The sequence below is a fragment of the Pristis pectinata genome, chromosome 2, assembly GCF_009764475.1.
Source record: "Pristis pectinata isolate sPriPec2 chromosome 2, sPriPec2.1.pri, whole genome shotgun sequence".
In the NCBI taxonomy this organism is placed as follows: domain Eukaryota; kingdom Metazoa; phylum Chordata; class Chondrichthyes; order Rhinopristiformes; family Pristidae; genus Pristis; species Pristis pectinata.
In genome coordinates this window covers 23,318,334-23,341,492 of record NC_067406.1, presented here as the reverse complement: position 1 = coordinate 23,341,492, position 23,159 = coordinate 23,318,334, and the positions used below count along the sequence as shown (strand labels likewise).

At 45.9% G+C, this 23,159-nt stretch overlaps 1 protein-coding gene across 8 annotated transcripts in view; it reads right to left on the bottom strand.

Annotated features, from left to right (window-relative positions):
* Positions 1-23,159, bottom strand: part of LOC127579261 (fibroblast growth factor receptor 3-like) — a 228,644-nt gene that overhangs the window by 44,887 nt on the left and 160,598 nt on the right. For all 8 annotated transcript variants that reach the window (XM_052031925.1, XM_052031932.1, XM_052031966.1 and 5 more), the window contains one exon: positions 8,390-8,446. In XM_052031925.1, coding sequence (XP_051887885.1) covers positions 8,390-8,446 — 57 coding nt within the window. The remainder of the gene's footprint in view (positions 1-8,389; positions 8,447-23,159) is intronic.

Genomic DNA, 23,159 nt, shown 5'->3' with positions numbered 1-23,159 from the left:
ATCCTAGAGATGGGAGCCACTACTCTGCCTTCCTTACCCAGCTTTTGCTCCTTCTTGCGTATCAGCATTGACTGGCTGGTATTTCTGGACAGCCACCAGCGGGCTGTTGACTGGATTTCAATCTGCTTTTGCTAACAGATGTGATGATTATGCAAGTGGGATAACATAGAAACAAAAAAGTAAACAGCAGAGATTGCAACATAAGAATCAATGGCATTTATAAAATAATGCGTGAAGCCTGCATGCTGCCAATTGAGTTGAAACCCCCGTGATGTGATTCCCCTGTGAATTACTGCAGCAGATTCCACACATTCCCTTACAGTACTTTTCACATCCAGGCTCCACAGCCAAACTGCCTTCCAAACTCATTTGCCGTGCTCCAGCTCCCTGGCTCAACAAATTCCCTGCAGCCAATCGTTGAACCCTGATACTCCAAAGGCAGGAATATTTGGTATTGGTGGACAAAGTGCACAAAGGCTGACTGTAGAGGGCTGTGGGCCAGGGGGTGGGAGCAGGGGATCTGGGGAAAGCAGGGGGTGGGGTGAGGAGGTTGTGGCCCAGGGGCTGGAGGCTTGGGGCAAGGAGCTATAGGAAAGAGGCTGGTTGAGAGTAGGGATTGGGACGAGAGGGGCTGGTGGCTGAGGGAATGGAGGCACATGAAAATTAAGGAAGTACTTGAATTTGTATTGGCCCTGTCACCATCTCGGCAGGTTCCAAAACTCCTCACAGCCAATGAAGTACTTTAGAAGTGCAGTTCTTACTTCAACAAAGGGAAACAAGGTGGCAGTTTTAGGCATAGCAAACAGCATGAGATTAATGACCAATTAAACTGTTCCTTTGTATGACTTGTCAAGGCATAGGTTTTGGCTGGGAGTGTTGGAAACGTTCCTGTTCCTCTTCACATCCAGGCAAGAGATCAAACGGGACCTCCTATCTGGTACAAAACGATGTCCTGTGAAACAGAGCAAGCCCTCACCACAGAACCAGAGCCTCAGAAAAAAAATAAAGTGATCAAGGGCCTGAGAATTTAATCCACAATCCTTTCATTTTGAGGCAAGTGAGCCAAACCTGACACTTAATTAGGATTAAAAAAATGTTTTAATGAATGGAGAATGAAAGCAAGAGTAAAATTTGAGTTTAAGAGTTACTGCTCAGACTGAAACGGTACTGAATTAGATCCCAAAATGAAGAGTACCTTTAAGGTAAGAGTGTTGGGGAAGGGAGGTTTTGTTTGATCACAGTACAGTAGGCCATCTGTACTAAGTTTATCTCTGCAAGATATAATGGGGAAAATTGAACCTAGTCACATTCCCGATGAAATCCTTCTCCAGTAAGAAGTCTTTATCATTCCAACAGAAATAGTGAAGAAAGAAATCTTTCATGATCCTCATGTAAAGAAGAGGAAGTCTTCCGCTGATTTTTTTTCTGAAACATTTGCTGATAGAGAACTTCCAGGTTGCCAAGGGAATGAATTTATTACTACTACTGAACAATATAATTTTCACCCCATGGTCCTGATTAAGGTTATGGCTGCGCAAGAGAATGGTGTGTGTTACAGATAAGCTTTATCTCAAAGTCTGTGACATCAAGTATTATACAAGGACACTGCTGGATTATCAGCCTCCTACTTTCTTCGGAGGACAGCTGGTTAAATACCCAGTTAATGATTATGTATTCAATTTGATTAAAAAGACTGGGGCCCCTTTTAATAAATTAGTGCCTACCAGATTGTGTAGATGGAATCCCTGCTAATTATATCATTTGTCCATCTGATGCTTGTGAATGCACAGCCAGATTTAATTAAAGATCAAATAGCCTCTCAATACTTAAAGGCACATTGCTGTGAATCCACAGGGAACATGTATAAACAGACTTATTTACGAAAGTGAAGCATTGTTTTTATTTGACTTAAGTGTGATTGCCAGAAAAACATAATTATCTTTTGGTTGAGGGGAAATATTAAGCTTTCACCAGACTTGCATTATCACTGACCCCAAGAGTACGTTCCTCTATCGTTAAGTGTGACTACAGAAATGAAGGAAGAAGACTGGAGGTTAACTCCTTCCTTCAAAACACTTAAGTACTAGGTGAATGACAGTAGGCTGAAGTCAGAAAATGGGGACATTGTCACACAAGCACTGGAGTAAATGAGTGCTGAGAAAGTCCATAATGTATGTTACCTGTGTCACTTTCACTGTAGCACAGATACTGCAGTGTAACTGGAGGCTGGCTCTGTGGAGTGATGTCAAGAACTGGTCTTGGGAGAGGATGTATTACGTAAATCGGCTGTCAGATGCATCTGCTTCCTTCACGTGATCTTTTACCAAGACCACTACCTTCCTAAATCATAACCCACCTCCGCCTCTGCCTCCCCTCCAGTGCTGCAGAGCCTCAGATATACAATTAATTATCTCACAGCTTGCCTGCTTTCCGTGTCAGCCAATTGCCTCCATAAACTAGAACTCGTTCAGAATACTTGCTCCCCTTCATCGTCATCCAGTCAAATCCTATAGTCTCAACATTACGTCTTCCTTTAGGTGATCTGGGTGTTGCTGACTGTACCAGTGTTCATTGTCCATCTCTAACTGACCTTCAGAAGGTGGTGCTGAGTCACCTTCTCGAACCACTGCAGTCCTTCCAGTGAAGGTGCTCTCGCAGGATTCTTGGCAAAGAAATTCCAGGACTGAGACCCCGTGCTGATGAAAGCCTAGTAATATATTTCCAGATCAAAACAGTCTGTGACCCGGAGGGGAACCTACAGTTGATGTTCCTCCATGCTTGCTGCACTAATCCTTGCTGGTAGAGGTTGTGGATTTGGACCTTGGAGGTGTGACAGGTTCCACTGGTTCTCTTGCCCTGGATAACGATGGCTTACTTCTTGTGTGTGACCTAACCTCACGCTACCTCAATAACTTTCACTGGCTAAGTGTCCCCAGAAGCATCACATAATCTACAAATCGCACTGTGATGCACCTTGCTCCATGTCCTTTGGATTCACTTCACAGCTCTCTGCCTCATAACCTGCAATGAATCCGTCCTGCAAACTGGGCCTTTGCCACCCCATCCCCTGGTGTTGCAGATCCCTCTCACTCTCCCTGCCGGGCACAAGAGGCAACTTGCACTTCTACAGCGACTGATGTGACCTTGAGTGGGTGATGGGGGAAGTGGTGTCCAGATGTGCTTTACACTAATGAGGACCTTTCGAAACACAACCACAGTTGTCAAGCCATGCACAGCAAGCTACCGTAACTCCAGGAAGGCAGGCATTTATTTTTATTCAGGAAAGCATACTGAGAAATCTTTCTGTATGAAGATAACGTGAGCGTTACCAGCAAGAGATGTACTTAGGTGAAGATTAGTGACAAGTCTCCTGCCCCTTTTGTTTTATTCTTTCTCTGCCATTTCTCAGCTGTGATACAATTTTAAGCCATCTTGCATAACCCAGAATTAAGTCCACAATTAGATTTCTTTTTCCAGCACACACAAAGAGAAATTTTGATGTGCATTCAAATCAAGACTAACAAGCTTAGAAATGAATGTTTTGTTGGAAGCAGTAGACTTATTTGGACTGGATTAGCCATCATCTAACTTCCTAAAGCAATAAAGTGGCTCCAATTTTTACTAATCCCTTCTTTAAAATGCTGATATCCTGTGACAGAGCCAATGATGGTCACAAGGCAGATTTATGTCTGGGTTATACTCCAGGCAGCAGCAGCAGCACATTTTCTCCATACGCTGCTCTCAATTACAGGCATCACATTACCTTCCTGGCAACCTGTGCCGACTCAGCTACCCTCTGCACCGGCTGCACACTGGAGGGTTCACCGTCTCTGCGCTGGCTCCTCACTCCAGCTGTCCAAAACTAATCCTCACTTGCAGTGTGCTTCAGAAAGATGTATGTGATGTGTGGATTAAGGTTACGAACTCTGCACCGCATACCATATAGAAGGAGCTGTGTGGGTTGGAACTGCATGATGTGATGTGACAACTCGTTTATATGAAGATCCTTTGCCATTACCTGGGTGATGTGCCAGTTAGTTACAGAATCAGAGAGATGCAGCATGGAAACGCGACCTCTAGCCCACCGGTTCTGTGCCAACCATCAGCCACACGTTTACACTAATCCTACATTAATCCCATTTTTTTTTACTCTCCCTAATTTCTCTTCAACTCCCCATCAGATTCTACCATTCACCTACACACCAGGGACAATTTACAGTGGCCAATTAACCTACCGACCCGCACATCTTTGGTTTGTGGGAGGAAACCGGAGCACCTGGAGGAAACCCACGCGATCACAGGGAGAAGGTGCAAATTCCACACAGACAGCACCCAGCCTTCGGCGTGGTGAGGAGCAGCTCTATTAGCTGTGCCACTGCTAACTCTTTGCATCTGTGGAAAACAAATATATCTCATAGAAATGCAGGCCCAAGCTGACGTCTGATAGCTCTGATTTGAGGGTCACTGGTTTCCTGCCAGGAATCTCTTTACCTCCAGCAGCAGTCTCAAGGCTCGTAGTTTGGATGCAAGCAGCATGCCAACAAATGGGTAAGGAATTCTTCATTACATTTTGATGCAGATCCAGAAGGGGTGTTAACATCTGGCCCTCCTGATGTCCTCCATCCCTCCCCTCCCAAAGGCACTGACTCAAAGCTCTTGCTAGCCAGCCAGATGCCTGAAGCCTGAGTCTGCAGAAGGCCAACCCACTTGTGGAGCCCCACCAGTTCATTGGGACAATTCCCAAGAGGCCCCATGTAGGGCCAGACCTGAGCTCTTGGCTAAAATAGATGGTGAACCAATGCTGGCCCCCATACTTAGCACACACAGAATTTAAAATAAATGCTCTTGCCACGTCTCTAACTGCAGTCCTGGAACCTTTCTCGGCAGCAGGAACAATGCTTCTTTGTAATTACCGTACGTGATCTCATCTTGTCCCAATTAATCATTAGAGCTGTTGCTAGGTGGGCCAAAACAAATAACAGGCCTCCGCCTGTCGGGAATACCTGTCCTCCAGGCCACATGGGTGGTCCTGATGTTGACATCCTGCCATCACCGGTAGGCTTGCATGGTAAACTGGGCAAGGCTGCGCTTGGTGCTGGGAGCAGGGCTCCCCACCGAATACAGGAGCCAAGTAGGTCAAGGTGCCAGTGGCATGGCTGGCACAATGCACGTGGCATAAGTATCCTCGGTGGTGTTTGGGCTGCCAGTGTTCGCTCTCCACTGCAAAGTGCCAATGAGTGGAGGCGCTAAAGCGACTCAGTGCCCGCTGACACTGAGCCAGCAGACCAACTGTGCTTCCCACCCCCACCGCGGTGAGAAGCCAAGGACTAACATGGGCCTTGAGTTGGAAGAGGAGACACCGAAGCCAGTGTCTGATGTGCAGTCTCTGAGGAGTCTACTGAGTGGAGAGAGAGAGAGAGAGAGAGAGAGAGAGACTGCACAGTGAACTCATGGTAAATGGCTGCAGAGCATTGGGGAGGTGGGGGTGGTTAAGGAAGAGGGGAAGACATGTTTGGCTTTCCCACTCCTGATGGCATTTGAACAGTGGGGTTGGCACTGATCACTGGGCACCTCAGCAACGACTCACAGTCCTTACTGCACTCAATCTCCTCGACTCTTAGTGTCTGTCAGATCCTGCACATCAGTTCAAAAAATAATCTTCAAAAATCCTCTCCCCTGTTAATATTCTGTGCTTGTACCTATGCCAGAACACTGCTGTGAGATGCACTAGAAAACAAAGAGACATTTTAATAGTTGTTGAGTGAAGTTTCATGCAGAACACTGGCTGCTGAGGAAATAAACAAGATGGCAAGTCCCAGTGAGACAGATGAATACAGAAGCTCATTTACAAGAAGGAAAGATTCTTTAACCGGTGGAAGGCCTGTGGTGTGAAACACACACATGTAAACTGCTTGGCCACAGGCTCTCGTAACTTGTGGGCCTATTACTCTGGATGACAGAACAACCACATTCATCGATCTCAGCTCCACACTGGCTTCTGCTGAATAAGGACTCAATGTTATGACACCCACTAGTAAGAAGGAGACACATGAGACTGCAGATGCTGTAATCTAGAGCAAAAAAAAAACAAACTGCTGGAGGAACTCAGCAGGTCAGTCAGCCTTATGACGGAAAAGGGATAGTTGTTGTTTTGGGTCGAAACCCTGCATCAGGACTGGTAAGTAACTTGCGGGGAAATTAAGTGTCACCATGGCGACTTCTTAACTAGGGCATGAACGAGGTGCAGATTCCCTACTAACTTGTCTGGGTGATTGATGCTTGTTTATTAGCCACTCTGGGAGTATCAGCAGGCTGCGTATTGATACAAGCCTGACCTTACACACGGTCTAAATCAGGAGCAGGAATCCCAGATGATTTTCCTCTTTCAGGTGCACCGATGCTGATGTTGTCCCCCATCTATAGGCAGAGCAGATATCAGGCCCAGGACCTTCTGGGTGAAATGGCTCAGTAACTCAGCAGATAAACCTTCTGCATTACTGGTGTAGCCAAATGGCTGAAGGAGACAGGCACCTGAGCACTTCCGCATACCGGTAGCTTTAAATAACACTAAATTAGTAGCCTAAATTATTACTGGTCATCTGCAACTCACATTTTCCCCAAATGGTCCTGGGAATGGTTTATTTTCTTTTCCCAGTGAATGGCAGCTCCATGGACATGTGTTCTGGATTATAAACTGAAACTGGCTGGGGTGGTAAGTGTAGGTTGGGGGTCAACCCCATTAACAACAAGGTGTCATTAACTTGCTAAATCTTCAGGAGATGCTCACTGCTGGGCTGGCATCATTAATGTAACCTTCTTGCCAGGAGCTCCTGCTTGCTGAGACATGCAGAGTGGAAATTATTTCACTCGAACAATTCCAAAAGAAAACTTTTTGCTGTTCTATTCAAAACCTTTCTTAAGCACAATGTTAGCCCCACAAATATCAGAAACAGCTTAATTCTAAGATATGGATTTGTATAGCTACACTCTTGCTCCACATTCTGCATTCAGCTCTCCCTCTGGAGCTTGCAACGTGCACTGCTGTTGGACTTCCTCACTCAGCGAGTGCTGCATTATCAAGAGGAACAGCTGAACCAGAAACCTGCTTGTTTCCAGTGCTTCAGGTAGACTTTCACAAACCCATGGCCCTGTCTGTGGGGACCTTGTACCACATCCAAATAAACAACATGTAGCTGTCTGTCATAATGTCATTAGGTGCTATTCTCTGCAGAACAAAAATGATACACAATTGTAAATCAACTGAAGTGTATGGACTATTTCCAAAAGATGTGATAAATAAAAAAGCATGCATTTTTTTTAAGAAGTTTATCAAATCTATATATAGGAATCCTAGATCTGTAACTCATTGCTGGATACTTTCAGGTGGTGGGGGCAGAGATTCTCATAACATTTAAGAAATAGTCAGATAAGCACTTGAGTTGCCAAGGCATGCAAGGCTGGGAACCAAGTGCTGGCAAGTGGGCTTAGTATAGACAGGTACTCGATGGACAGCATGAACATGGTGGACTGAGGGCCTGTTCTTGGTCTATGTTCCTTCCCACGACCTTGCATCCTCTGGTGAGAACAGACTTCCATCACCTCATATCTTTCTCCTTGCACACCCAGGGTTACGAGGATATGGTTTCCAGCAGATCCCGTTAATTCATCAAATGTATGCATAAACTCAACTTTGATTCAACCACAAACGAGATCATAAGCCTGACCTTGTGTCCTTACAGCTCTCCATAATCTGTCCTTGCTTTCACACTCAGGCACACTCTGTCTGCCTGTCTTTCTTGCTTATGTTACTGGGAGTGACCGGAAGTGGGAACCTTGGCTGCTTATACCTCCCCCTCCTTCTATATGCATATGAACCAGGGGCAGCTATACTTAGCTCCCCATTCAAGTATCTGCACAGTAAATAGCCTGAAGAGGCTAAATTTAACAGTCAGAAACCTCATTAACCAGCCCATATGGCTTGTACACAGATTTTGTGACAAGCATGCTAGTTTTATAGAGTTAAAGATCTGGAGTAAATACAAGCAACAGCAAAGCACTTGTTCCTCTACTGCACCATTACTCTGGATCATTTGCCCAGTACTGTAAAATTCACAATTGAAAGTCAGTAATCTATCTCAGCGCCTCATGTCTCATAGCATTTAACATGCTACGAAGTGAAGTGACTGCTTTTGAACGAAGTGCATGATTTCAGCAATGATACTGCTCACCAACGTTCCACTAACAGCAACAAAGCGAATGACCATTTTGCTCTACCCTCAGTGGGAAGGGACTGCCAACCAGAAGTTCTCTGCTTGCCTTTTAGATAGGGCAGCATGATTCCTAAGGAGGGGGAGAAACAGCAAAAGGCTCCTAGTCACTGGTACAGTACCTGTATCCTCAGTCCCATCATCATCATCATCTTCATCATCACCTGAAGACAAAGAATCTGAAAGACAAAATAAACCTCTAATCAGTGTGATACCAGAGGCAACATACAAGATGGAATACATCAGCTTGTCACAGCACCATCCAAACCTTGACTTCTACAGCTTAGAAGTTGAAGTCAAGTATGCACAGGTGCTATGAAAAACTTACTTGCAGCAGCAGCACAGGCACATAGCATCAGATGCACATTCACAAGAAAAAGATAAATTGTACAAAAATTATACAGGAAAACACAATCAGACCAAAATAAAAACAAAGTCTATTGTAGTGTAAGTGGTCAAAGTGTTGCTTTAATACACAGGTTTCAGACGCAGGTTGGAGGAACAGCACCTCATATTCCGCCTTGGGAGCCTCCAACCTGATGGCCTCAACTTCGACTTCTCTCATTTCCGGTAACCCCCACCCCTTCTTTTTCTTCCCACACCCCCACACTCTTTTGTCTTCCCTTATTCCTGTGACTCCCTTCCCCGCCTTGATGACCTGCCCATCTCCTCTCCTCCTACATCCTTTATTCCATGGTCCACTGCCTTCTCCTACCGGATTCCTCCTTCTTCAGCCCTTTGCCTCTTCTACCTATCACCTCTCATCTTATTACATCTTCTGCCCCTCCCCCACCCACCTATCTCCCCCCCCCCCCCTCACCTGGACTCACCTATCACCTGAATTCACCTATCCCCTGCCTGTGTGTGGTCCTCCCCCTTCCCCCACCTTCTTATTCTGGCTTCTGCCCTCTTCCTTCCCAGTCCTGATGAAGTGTCTCGGTCTGAAACGTTGACTGTTTATTTCCCTCCATGGGTGCTGCCTGACCTGCTGAGTTCCTCCAGCACTTTTTGTGTATTGCTCCAGATTCCAGCATCTGCAGAATTTTTTGTGTCTCCATCTTTGCTTTAACTGAGGTAGTGATTAGGTCTGTGCAGGTTGATTCAAGAACAAAATGGTTGAAGGGAAGTAGCTGTTCTTGAACCTGGTGGTGTGGGACTTCAGGCTTCTGTACCTCCTGCCTGATGGTAGCCTTGAGAAGGTGGCATGGCCCAGATGGTGGGGATCTTTAAGGCAGGCAGTGCCTCATGAAGAGTCTACTGATGGGGAGAGATGTGCCGTGACGTATTGGGCTGAGTCCACTACTCTCTGCAGCTTCTTATGTTCCTGCATATTCCAATGTGAATGCGCAAGACTTGGGCAGCAGGTGCAATGAGAACTGTTATCTGTTATAAATTTTTAAGTAGGAAAGAACTAGGTGGGGGGAGAAAAAAAGAATTAGTTCAGATGGAGGACATGGTGGTGTGCTGCAGCTGCTTGATGTGGGAACTCGTGGACCTTGCTGCGGTCCACGATGGCCACATCTGCAGTAAGTGCTTGAGGCTGGAGGAACTTCGGCTCAAAATTGATGAGCTGGAGCTGCAGCTTCAAACACTGCGGAGCATTAGGGAGGGGGAGAGATACTGCACATCAGGAGACAGTCACCCCCCATTACAGCAGGTACTTCTGGAGTCCAGGAAGTAGATAGAAGAGTGACTGTCAGGGGAGAGAAAAGGAGAAAGAAAAGGAACAGGCAGATAGTACAGAGGACCGCGGAGGCTGTTCCCCTCAATAACAGGTTTTCCACTTTGGAAGCTGTTCAGGGGGATGACCTGCAGGGGCCTAGCAGCAGTAGCCAGGTCTCTGGCACTGGGACTGGTCCTGCTGCTCAGAAGGGAGGAGAAGAGGAAGGCAGTGGTGATAGGGGACTCGATACAATGAAACAGATAGGAGGTTCTGTGGCAGTGAGCATGAATCCCAGATGGTATGTTGCCTCCCAGGTGCCAGGGTCCGGGATGTCTCTGATCGGGTCCACAGGATTCTTGAGCGGGAGGGAGAACAGCCAGAAGTCGTGGTTTATGTTGGTACCAACGACATAGGTAGGAAGAGGGATCAGGTCCTGAAAAGTGAGTTTAGGGAGCTAGGCAGAAGGCTGAAGGACAGGACCTCAAGGGTAGCAATCTCGGGATTGCTGCCAGTGCCACGCAATAGTGAAGGTAGGAATAGGAGGAGATGGCAACTAAATGTGTGGCTGAGAAGTTGGTGCAGGAGGGGAGGTTTTAGATTTTTGGATCATTGGGATCTCTTCTGGAGAAGGTGGGACCTGTACAGAGAGGACGGGTTACACCCGAACCTGAGGGGGGCCAATATCCTTGCAGCCAGGTTTGCTAGGGTGGTTTGGGAGGGTTTAAACCAGTTTGCGAGGGGGATGGGAACCAGAGGGGTAGGTCAGAGGAAGAAGGGGATGGGGAAAAGTCAGATCTAACAGGTAGCAAGGCTTTAAGGAAGGAGAAGCAGAGTACAGGCTACAAAAGTAGTAAGGCGGATGGGCTAAAGTGCACTTATTTAAATGTAAGAAGCATCAGGAACAAGGGAGATGAACTGAGAGCTTGGATAAGTACATGGGACTACGATATTGTGGCTATCACAGAGACATGGCTGACATCAGGGCACGAATGGATATTGAATATTCCTGGTTTTCAGTGTTTTAAAAGGGATGGGGGGGGGGAGAAGAGGAGGAGCAGTGGCGATACTGGTCAGGGACACTATTACAGCTGCAGAAAGGGTGGAAAATGTAGAAGGATCCTCTCTAGAGTCAATATGGGTGGAAGTTAGGAACAAGAAAGGAGCAGTTACTCTACTGGGAGTATTCTATAGGCCCCCCGGTAGCAGTAGGGATATGGAGGAGCAGATTGGGAGGCAGATTTTGGAAAGATGCGAAAATAACAGGGTTATTATAGTGGGAGACTTCAACTTCCCAAATATTGACTGGCACCTGCTTAGTGCCAAAGGTTTAGATGGGGCAGAGTTTGTTAAGTGTGTCCAGGACGGATTCCTGTCACAGTATGTTGACAAGCCGACTAGAGAAAATGCCATATTAGATCTAGTTTTAGGTAATGAACTGGGTCAGGTGACAGATCTATCGGTGGGTGAGCATTTGGGAGATAGCGACCACTGCTCCATAACCTTTAGAATTGTCATGGACAGGGATAGGAGCAAAGAGGATGGGAAGATATTTAATTGGGGAAATGCGAATTATGAGGCTATAAGGCGAGAACGAGAGAATGTAAATTGGGGTGACATTTTTGAAGGGAAATGTACTATAGAGATGTGGTCGATGTTCAGGGATCTCTTGCAAGATGTTAGGGATAAATTTGTCCCAGTGAGGTAGAGAAGGAATGGTAGGGTGAAGGAACCATGAGTGACAAGAGAGGTGGAACAACTAGTTAGGAAGAAGAAGGCAGCATACATAAGGTGTAAGCAGCAAGGATTGGACAGAGCTTGTGTGGAATATAGAGTAGCAAGGAAGGAACCTAAGAAGGGCTGAGGAGAGCGAGAAGGGGACATGAAAAGGCTTTGGCGAGTAGCGTTAAGGAGAATCCCAAGGCTTTTTACTCGTACGTGAAGAGCAGAAGGATGGCTAGAGTAAAGGTGGGTCCGATTAAAGACAAAGGTGGGAAGAAGTGCCTGGAAGCTGTGGAAGTGGGTGAGGTTCTCAATGAATACTTCTCTTCAGTATTCACCAATGAGGGGGGTCTTGATGACGCTGAGGACAGTGTTGGGAAGGGTAATGTTCTAGAGTATGTAGATATCAAGAGAGAGGATGTGTTGGACCTGTTAGAAAATATTAGGACAGATAAGTCCCTGGGGCCTGACGGAATATTCCCCAGGCTGCTTTGTGAAGCGAGGGAGGAGATTGCTGAACCATTGACTAGGATCTTTGAGTCCTCATTGTCAATGGGGATGGTACCGGAGGATTGGAGGGTGGCGAATGTTGTCCCCTTATTCAAAAAAGGTCGCTGGGATAGTCCAGGGAATTAAGGACCAGTGAGCCTTACGTATGTGGTGGGTAAGCTGCTAGAAAGGATTCTAAGAGATAGGATCTATGATCATTTAGAGAATCATGGACTGATTAAGGACAGCCAGCATGGATTTGTGAAGGGAAGATCTTGCCTCACTAGCCTGATAGGGTTCTTTGAGGAGGTGACCAGGAAGATTGATGAGGGTAGTGCAGTAGATGTGGTCTACATGGATTTTAGTAAGGCGTTCGACAAGGTTCCGCATGGTAGGCTTCTTCAGAAGGTCAGAGGCCAAGGGATCCAGGGAGGCTTGGCCGTGTGGATTCAGAATTGGCTTGCCAGTAGGAGGCAGAGGGTTGTGGTGGAGGGAGTGCATTCGGACTGGAGGGCTGTGACCAGTGGTGTCCCACAGGGATTGGTTCTGGGACCTCTACTTTTTGTGATATTTATTAATGACTTAGATGAGGGGATGGAAGGGTGGGTTAGCAAGTTTGCAGATGACACAAAGATTGGTGGTGTTGTGGATAGTGTGGAGGGCTGTCGAAGCTTACAGAGGGATATTGATAGGATGCAGAGCTGGGCTGAGAAGTGGTAGATGGAGTTCAATCTGGAGAAGTGTGAGGTGGTACACTTTGGAAGGACAAACTCCAAGGCGGAATACAAGGTAAATGGCAGGATTCTGGGCAGTGTAGAGGAGCAGAGGGATCTGGGGGGGTTCACATCCACAGATCACTGAAAGTTGCCACACAGGTGGATAGGGTAGTTAAGAAAGCTTATGGGATGTTAGCTTTCATAAGTCGTGGGATCGAGTTTAAGAGCCACAAAGTAATGATGCAGCTTTACAAAACTCTGGTTAGACCACACTTAGAGTACTGTGTCCAGTTCTGGTCACCTCATCATAGGAAGGATGTGGAGGCGTTGGAAAGGGTGCAGAGGAGATTTACCAGGATGCTGCCTGGATTAGAAAGTATGGATTATGAGGAGAGACTAAAAGAGCTAGGGCTTTACTCATTGGAGAGGAGGAGGATGAGGGGAAACATGATAGAGGTATACAAAATATTAAGAGGAATAGATAGAGTGGACAGCCAGCGCCTCTTTCCCAGGGCACCAATGCTCAATACAAGAGGGCGTGGCTTTAAGGTAATGGGTGGGAAGTTCAAGGGAAACGTCAGAGGGAGGTTTTACACCCAGAGAGTGGTTGGTGCATGGAATGCGCTGCCTGGGGTGGTGGTGGAGGCTGATATGTTGGTCAAGTTCAAGAGATTGTTAGATAAGCATATGGATGAATTTAAGATGGAGGGATATGTGGGAGGAAGGGGTTAAATAGTCTTAGGAGTGGTTTGAATGTCAGCACAACATGGTGGGCCGAAGGGCCTGTATTGTGCTGTATTGTTCTATGGTTCTACCCCCAGCTTCAAGTCACACACCATCCTCAGATGGCTATATCGGCATCCTTCACAGTTACTGGGCCAAGTTCCTGGAACTTCCGAGCCAACAGGACAATGACGCTACATAGACCATTGGGGAATTAAGGTAGACCAGAGACATGTACTGAGCTGACAGAATTATAGAGTTATTCACCAAGATGACAGAACTGGGCAGGAAGAACGAGTGATAACTATTCAGAGAACTGAAAAGTTTTATGCCTGATCCTGCAAGTTATTGTTTGCAGCAGCACTGTCCCTGGAGATGTTGGCCTAGCAATTGCCCCACGTTTTCTTGGTGAAAGACAGAATTGCAGGTCAACCGAACAATAAGTGTGAATAGCAGGAGCAAGATCTTCACATGTGAAGTTCACTGAACATACCGCTGTCTCGTTGTCCCACGTAATGCTCTCTATTAGAGTAATAGAGCCATACAGCACGGAAACAGGCCCTTCAGCCCAACTTGTCCATGCCGACCAAGATGCCCATTGAAGCTAATCCCATTTGCCCCTGTTTGAAGCATTGGCTTGTAGCAACTTCTCACAATTGTTGCAGTGTAACACAGCAAGTGTGAAGCAGGCAGCTCTTATTGGGACGTAGCAATATCTCTTCAACCACAGAGAACAGCAGCCAATGAACAGCTGCAATGACAGGAGGGGGTGTGGCAGAGTGTTTCCAGAGGAGTGAGGGGGTCTTGGTTACTGAAGAACAGGCTCTTCTTGAAGGAAGCTTCTTCCTTGTGTATGGGGGCCACAGAGATCCTCCAGGGATACAGCCAGGAGCTCCTGGCACAAGGTTGCCAGGGAGGTCTCTGTAAGGATATGAGTGCAGTTGAACACCTGCACTTGGGGAAACTTGCAATGCAGGCAAATACCCACGTCTACCTGTGGGCTGAAGTAAAACATCTCCTCTCCTTGCGGATGGAGTTTGTACTAACTCCCTAATCAAGCAGTGAGCAGTGAGCTGTGAGATGTGATAGAAATCAGCAACAGCAGCCCAAGATGGTCCTGAGGCCAGAAAACTGAGCGACAATGACCCTGACTTCCTTGGGCAAAGCAGTCAAGGCATGTGAGGGCACAGGAGGTCACACATCTCAGTGATAACAAGGAATGTAGTTTGTGCGTTGGCTCTTTAAATAGCTCAGTTGGTAAGAACCATCATTTTCAGACCAGTCAGGCTGAAAATCTAACTGCAGTCAGGTTTTGTCCATTACCCTACTGTTGACATCATTGGGGAGAGTTTTGCACAAGGAAGAACGTGTTAGGAAGAGTGAAAATACAACTGAAGAATGAGAAGACAAATTTCCCAACGGTTCTTGTGCACCCAAAAACACGTGCAACTTTGCTCCGTTCTGGGCTAATCTGGCGGCACCATTTCACTTTGGAGTTATCCTAGCACGTTATTCCTGAAGTTCCCTTTTAATGTCCTCTCCTGACAGCACACTCCTGTTGGAGTAAGTTCTCCCGCACCGCAGCCTCCACCTCAGCCAAGGGCCGTCGAGGCGTCAATCTCAAGAGCCAAGATACTGCAGGCTTTACAGTCTGCATAGTATTGCAGTCAGGCCTGAATTTGTTGCATGCAGTCGGAGGAGAATTGAGGGGCCCTCAATCCCTCTGATCAGGTCACAAAGAACAACTTCAAAACCATGCTCTCTCAGGTTAGCAAGCTCAGCACGAGCCGGGAATTTAATCTGTGATGATTGCACAACTCAGCACCAGCATACATTTACCTTCTCGACCAAGGCAGCAAGTTATTGGTCGACTGGGACTCCATCCACCACCCTAAGCATTCATTCAGTCCACCACCGGTGACTGTAGTACATTCCATCAACAAATGCACTCCTGCTACACGGTTAGGATAATCTGACAGCATTTCCCAAATCCCGTGAACTCTCCCACTAGCGAAGGCAATGGCAACAAACACACAGGAACACCACCATCTGGAGGTTCCAAGTCATCATCCTGATTTGGGAATATATTCCTGACTCTAAATCCTAAAACTGCCTCCCAGCAGAAGGTCTGCAGTGGTTTGAGACAATGACTCACTGCCACCTTGGAGTCATACAGCGTGGAAACAGGCCCTTCGGCCCAATTCATACATGCCAACTGTGTTGCCCAGCGAGCTAGTCTCATCTGCTCGCGTTTGGCCCATAGCCGACCAAACCTCTCCTATCCATGTAATTATCTAGATGGTTTTTAAATGTTGCTAATGTGTCCGCCTCAACCACTATTTCTGGCAGTTCATTCCAAATACACACCACCCTTTGCGTGAAGAAGCAGTCCCGATGTCCCTTTTAAATCTCTTGCCTCTGATCTTAAACCTATGCTGAATGTTATCAATTTGGCTTCAGAGGTAGTGCAGATTCCCTACCTGTGGCAAAATAACTTCAGAGTATAGAATTACTATGGTACTCTGATACTTAAATGTAGTAGGGAAGGGAGCTTGCATTTATAGAACACTTAACTTATTGTCCTGATCTCCAAAAGTACTTCACAGCCTACTCTTGAACTGCTGGTCAATTTGGGTACAGTAAGGTTTCATACACAGCAATGAACAAAGAAACAGTTAATCGGTTCTGACAATGTAGGTTCAGTGAGAAATATTGGCCAGGAAACTGGGAGAATGGCTTTGCTCTTCACTAGAGGGTGCCATGGGATCTTTTACTTTTGCTGGACCAGGCCTCAGTTTAACTCCCTCGGTACTGCATTTAGTGGCAGCTTAGATTACACGCTTCTGCAGTAACAGGCTTGAGCCAAGGTCTTAGCTCAAAGACCTTTCTCTTTTATCATTACTTATGGGATCTGGGCATCAGTGGCTTGGTCAACATTTATTGCCCAACCCTAAGAAGGTGCTGGTGAGCTGCATTCTTGAACTGTTGCATTTCTTCTGGGGATGATACTTCCACAGTTCTGTTGGGAAGGAATTCCAAGATTTAGACCCAGTGACGATGAAAGAGTGGCAATATATTTCCAAGTTAGGATGGTGTGTCACTCAGAATCAGATTTATTATCACTGACTTATGTCGTGAAATTTGTTGTTTTGTGGCAGCAGTACAGTGCAAGACAAAGACATAAAAATTACAACAATGTTACAAAAAATAAATAAATATTGCAAAAGAGGAATAACAAGGTAATGTTCATGGGTTCATGCACCATTCAGAAATCTGATGGCGGAGGGGGAGAAGCTGTTCCAGAAATGTTGAGAGTGGGTCTTTAGGCTCCTGTACTTTCTCCCCAATGGAGATAACGTGAAGAGGGCGTGTCCCGGGTGGTGAGGGTTGGAGAGGGAACCTGTGGGTGTTGATGTTCCCAAGTGCCTGCATCACTTGTGGTAGAGGTCACAGGTTTGGGAAATGCAATGGGTGAGTAATTGCAGTACATTTTGTAGATGGCGCAGATTGCACCCATGGTGTGCTGCTAGTGGAGGGAATGAATGATTCGGCTTCAGTGAGTTGGTCTCTTTCTGCAAAAGAGTTAATGGACCCTCTATCTGAAGTATGTAGGGTATTTTTATTTATAATTTTTACAGCAGTTTTTATGAGCAAAGGAACCATGGATGTTAGACTCTACCTTTTTAAGAGAAAAGTCTGGTCCTCTCCTAACAGTGAGTCTCTGTGCATGCTCTGAGCACCTAAACAGAAACTGCATTTAGCTGCTGTTTCACAGATCAGTTAAATCTGGTTCTGGCATGTTTCCCACCTCCTGCTTCCAGACTGATTCTGTATGAATTGAGGTTTTCAGCCATTCAGGTTTTGTTTTTGTAGAATGGAACCTGTACAGAATCATACGCTATTGGATTCGATCTCAGGTCTCTGTTGGGTTAGATGATCGGGAAAGCTGTATTACCAATTTCTCTGTCAGGGCAGTGAGCTTCGATTAATGTTAGATAGGCAAGCCCTACTGGAAACAAATAGCAGATGAGGGTGAGATCTAACTCAGCTGCAGTGGCCTTTGTCTGCCCTCATTCAAGAGATGGACACTTAGTGGAGGAAGTGCCTGAGCACATTTGCTTGTCACCTCTTCCTCTTCCTTCACCTCACCAAGTTTTTTAAAATTAATTTTTCAGAATCTGGGTATCACGTTTATTACCCATTCTTACTTGCCCTTGAACTGAATGGTTCACTACAGAAAAAGCAAGAGTCAGCCACATTAATGGGTCTGGAGTAAGATGTAGACCAGATGAGGTAAGGACGACAGATTTGAGTGCCACAGTGGTGCAGCTAGTGGAATGCTGCTTCATAGATCCAGCAACTCTGGTTCTATCCTGACCTCCGTGCTGCCCATGTGGAGTTCGCACAATCTCCCTGTAACTGTGTGGGTTTCCTGCAGGTGTTCCAGTGAATCCCACATCCCAAAGATGTATGGGTTGGAAGGTTAACTGGCCACAGCAAATTGCCCCCCTGGTGTGTAGAATCTGGGGGGAGTTGATGCATCAATGCACCATAGAAAGCATCCTATCTGGATGCATCACAGCTTGGTATGACAACTGCTCTGCCTGGGACCGCAAGAAACTGCAGAGAGTTGTGGACAAAGCCCAGCGCGTCACGGAAACCAGCCTCCCCTCCTTGGACTCTGTCTTTACCTCTCATTGCCTTGGTGAAGCAGCCAGCATAATCAAAGACCCCACCAACCCGGGTCATTCTCTCTTCTCTCCTCTCCCATCAGGCAGAAGATACAGGAGCCTGAGGGCACATACCACCAGACTCAAGGACAGCTTCTATCCCACTGTGATAAGACTATTGAACGCTTCTCTTTCATGACGAGATGGACTCTGACCTCACAATTTACCTCGTCGTGACCTTGCACCTTATTGTCTACCTGCACTGCACTTCCTCTGTAGCTGTGACACTTTACTCTGTACTGTTATTGTTTTTACCTGTACTTTCTCAATGCACTCTGTACTAACTCAGTGTAACTGCACTGTGTAATGAATTGATCTGTACGAACGGTATGCAAGACAAGTTTTTCACTGTACCTCGGTACAAGTGACAACAATAAACCAATACCAATACTTGGGGAGAATAAAATGGGATTAGTGCAAGATTAGTGTGAATGATCAGCATGGACTCGATGGGCTGCAGGGCCTGTTTCTGTACTGTATCACCCTACAACTCTATACCCTTCGCTGAAGGGCACCAGCAAACCAGGTGGGTTTTTACAAGAGTCCTTCTTGTGGTCATCGTTGGTGGATTTTTGTTAATGCTCACTAAATTAAAATTCCACAACTGCCATGGTGGGAATTTAACTCAGGACTCTAGGTTGCTAGTTGAGTCACCTGGTTTATTAGTCTGGTCATCTAACTGCTGCTCTACTACTATACACCGTGCAGCCTTGTCCTGTCTTATGAACAACTCTCAGACTCTGCACGATCATAAAGATCAAGCAAATGAAGCACAGTGGTAGGGTGCTGGTTTATGATGACTGAGTGAAACCAAACTCTGCTCTCTTCATACCTCATTCTACCATTACCTGGCATTTGGTGGTAAGTAACATTAGTGCCACACATTTTGAATCTTATCCAGGTCTTGCTCCATTCTCTGAGGAGTTACAAATAGAGTTGAACATTGTGCAGTCATCAGTCAACAGCCTCACAACTGACCTTATGATGGAAGGACTGCAATAAATGGTAGGATGAAATCATAGAAGTTGCAGACTGGGAATTGGAGGGAGAACAACAAATAAAATCCCTCTTTTTTATGAATGGAATCTCACTGTTTCCCTTTTGGATAAGGACTTGGGTTGAAGGTAAAGGTCCTGGGTGAAATATGCTCGTGCAATCTCAATCCAAAACTATCCAATATGACTATCAACCATCACTCAGTTGATAGTGCTGTGCATTAAGGTTGTAAGTTCAAGACATATTCCTCAGATTCGGAAATCAAAGATGTTTCTGACATTCCAGCTGAAGAAATCCAGGAATTGAACAGGGAGAACATGCAAACTTCACACAGACAGCATCCAAGGTTGGGACTGAACCCTGGTCCCCTAGAACTGTCAGACAGTAACACTAACTGCTGTGCCACCCTAACACATTAAGCTCTGTGCCCTGAGGTGGATGTAAAAGATTCATGTGCCAGTATTTTAAAGAAAAACAGAGTTCCCACAGTGTTCTGAGCAACATAGTTAACGGAGGTCTAGACAATTGATTCAGAAATAGGAGTCTGAATCTCAGCGCAGCAACTGGGGAATTAAAATTCAAACAAATTAGACAAATACAGAATAGAAAGCTAGAGTCAGTTACAATGACCATTGAAAACAACCATCTGGGTCCATTAATGTCCTTCAGGAGAGGTAATACTCCATTCTTACCCTGCCTGCCCCCTCTGTGACTCCACATCCAGTCACTGAAATGGCCTAAGAAACTTCTCAGTTCAGGGGTAATTAGGGATGGGCAGTAAATGCTGGCCTAGGCATTGACATCAGCTTCCTATGAATGAACAAATAAAAAACACTCTGGAAATTCTTGCTGCTGTGCACTTCTAACATTACAACAGTCCTACATTCAAAAGGACCTTGTATGCTTTAAGACAAAACTTTGAAGTTATGAGGTTGCTCCCCTTGATCAAGCCAAGGTGTCTCTTGTACCTAGTAGAGTGACCAGGAGGTCAGGAGCAGCAGCAAAGATCCAGATGGAGGGGAGGGTATGTAGCAGGCTCAGGGAGGTCATGGGATCGAGAGGTGTGGCAGGGAACTCCAAATATGCACAGTCATCCCAAAGAGCCATATTGGCTCACATATGTTCCAACTGCAGAGACAGCAGGAGAATTGCTGGCCACAAGGGCACCTTAAATGGATTAGCAGATCATGTTGGGGTCAGTCCCTGGGCCGAGATCGCTGGGTGGGGAGCTGCCCGCCACAGTGACCCCAAGCAAGAGAAGGATTCCTCACCAGCTCTTCGCTATTCCTCGCCATAAGAATCAGGGATTTCAGAAGGAAGGAAGGAATTGTCATCAGAATCTGTCAGGAGCAACACTTCCACAGATGCTGCCTGACCTGTTGAATGTTTCAGACTGACAGCACCCCAAGTGCTTTGCTCCTTCATTAACCTTCTCTGGGTCAGTATGCTTCCTATGTCAAGCTGCCATTCCGAGAGGGTATTGACTAGAAATATTAGCCTGTCGCATCTCCATACAGAAGCAGACAAACCTTATTGCACTGTCCATTTCATTTTTAATTTTCCTTTTCTTCTGTGTTTAATGTGTGCCGTAATAAATTATTGCTTGGAGACTGACTCATTCTGTATTCTTTTAGCTTGTCTGTATGGGGGAGGTGGTTATTGTTGAGAATTCCACATTGAGAGATCTCTCTAATATTCACCTCATCAAAGAGGGTCCTTACAGGAATGACACATGGGGATTTCAAGCTATTACACGAACCTGCTCTAAAACAACCAGAAATATTTGTCTGCCAATGTCAATGATCACTGCAATTTGCATTTATGCAGCATAGGAGATGCAGCAAGAAGTCTCATGGTGCAATGTGGGAGTATTTTCGAACAGATTTTTAATACTGGATCAGACAAAAGATAGTAGGGAAAGTGACCAAGAACTTGGCCAAAGAGGTAGCAGCAGTCATATCTTGAGGGAGCAGAAAAGGTAAAGAAGTGATAAGTCTCAGGAGGGAATTCCAGAACCCAAGGTCAAGGCAGTTGAAGGTACAGCCATTAACTGTAGAGGAATTAAAACTGGGGATACATAAGCAACCATAATGGAGATGCTATTATCCTGAATGTGCGCAGATGTCTGAGGGCTGGAGATGCTATTTGAAGGTGCTGAATATGTCTTCCAAAAGCATACACTTTCCTATCATTACATGGTCATCAGGAGCCAGCTGCTGATTAATCTTTCCAGCTGCAGATTTAGAATCCATTAGCAGAGGACAAAATGGAATAAATTTTTTACTGATTCATTTGTAAGATGTGGGCATTGCTGAAGAGGGCCAGCATTTATTGCCCATCCCTAGCTGCCCTTGAGAAGGTGAGCCAACTTCTTGAACTGCTGCAGTCTGGTGAAGGAACTCCCAACAATGACATAGGAAGTTCCAGGACTTAATCTAATGATGATGAAGGACCAGCAACATATTTCTAAATCAAGGCAGCGAGCTACTTGGGTGTGCTGGTGTTCTCTTGTACCTACTATCCTTTGTGGATTTGAGAGATGCAGTCAGCGAGTAACTGGAGCACATTTCAGAGATGGTGCACATTGTGGTCGTGGTGAGCTAGTGAGGAAGAGAGTAAACATTTAGGGCATGATAAGGTGCAGATCGAGTGAGCTCCTGATGACCCAGTAGCAAATAAGGGTGTATTTATTCACAAAGCAATAGTAACAAAATAATTTGAAAATATATATCATTTTCAACTTCACAATGTCTTCAAACAAGACACAGCCAATGAGTTAATCCTGAAATGTGAACAACATCTCCAACAATGCAGCAGTCCCTCAATTCTACACCGAAGTACACCCTGGACTACATGTTAAAGTCTCTCTAATAGGCCACAAACCCCCAACACTCTGATGCAGAGGCAAATGTGTGACCAACTGAGTGGTGATTTCATCTTTAGAATTAATACAGTTCCTTTGTTACAATCAGAGACAATTCTAGTTCAGATCCTCCCTGACAAACACACTTGCTGATCTTCCCTGAGTTTGCAATGTGTTTTGACTGAATTTGCCTGACAGGTGCACACTTAAATGGAGCAGAAAGTGGGTGAAATATCTTTCACACAGAGAGCTCTCTTTCATCAGCCACTTGATCAAGTCCAGAAATCACTACCAGCGCCATGCACATTGCTTCAATTGAAAGCAGCTGCTTGAATCACTTAGCAAGTCAAGATGCAGCACAACACAGTCCAGCAGGGTTTATGTTTGGGCTCTTGTTCCGAGGACTAAGTTGCCTTAAACCTGGTGGTTATGGAGACAGACGACTTTGAACCCACTCACACCAACCTGCCTGCGGGTCTGAGAAGGGGAGAAGAAAGATCTGGGGAAGAAAGGGGGACAGGTCTGGGAAGGGGAGCTTTTCCCAGGTCTGGGAGGAGGAAGGTCTGGGAAGGAGGGGAAACAAGCCTGGTAAGGAGAGGAACAAGGTATTGGGAGAGGAACAAGGTGTTGGAAGGGAGTGGTGAGATCTGGTAATGGGGCAAGGAGTCTGGGATGGCGTTGATTCACATGTGGTCCAGGAATCAGAATTACGAGCAAGCCCTAATTTACTCCAGCGGGATTCCAAATAAAGGATTAATCAGAGTACATAAAACACCACCAGCCCAGCTGGTTTCAATATTCACATACTACAGTTAATTACCTTTCAATCAGTCATCAACAATTGGAGACCCAGAGTTCCTCCATACACTTTGGTAATAAATTGGTCGTTAGAGCACTTGCTCAGGGTAAGCAAGTCATCGCCCTCTGCAGGAAACAGCTGTTCTCTCAGATCTCCCACACTGGTATAGTATGATTCAAGATGCTTTAACAGCA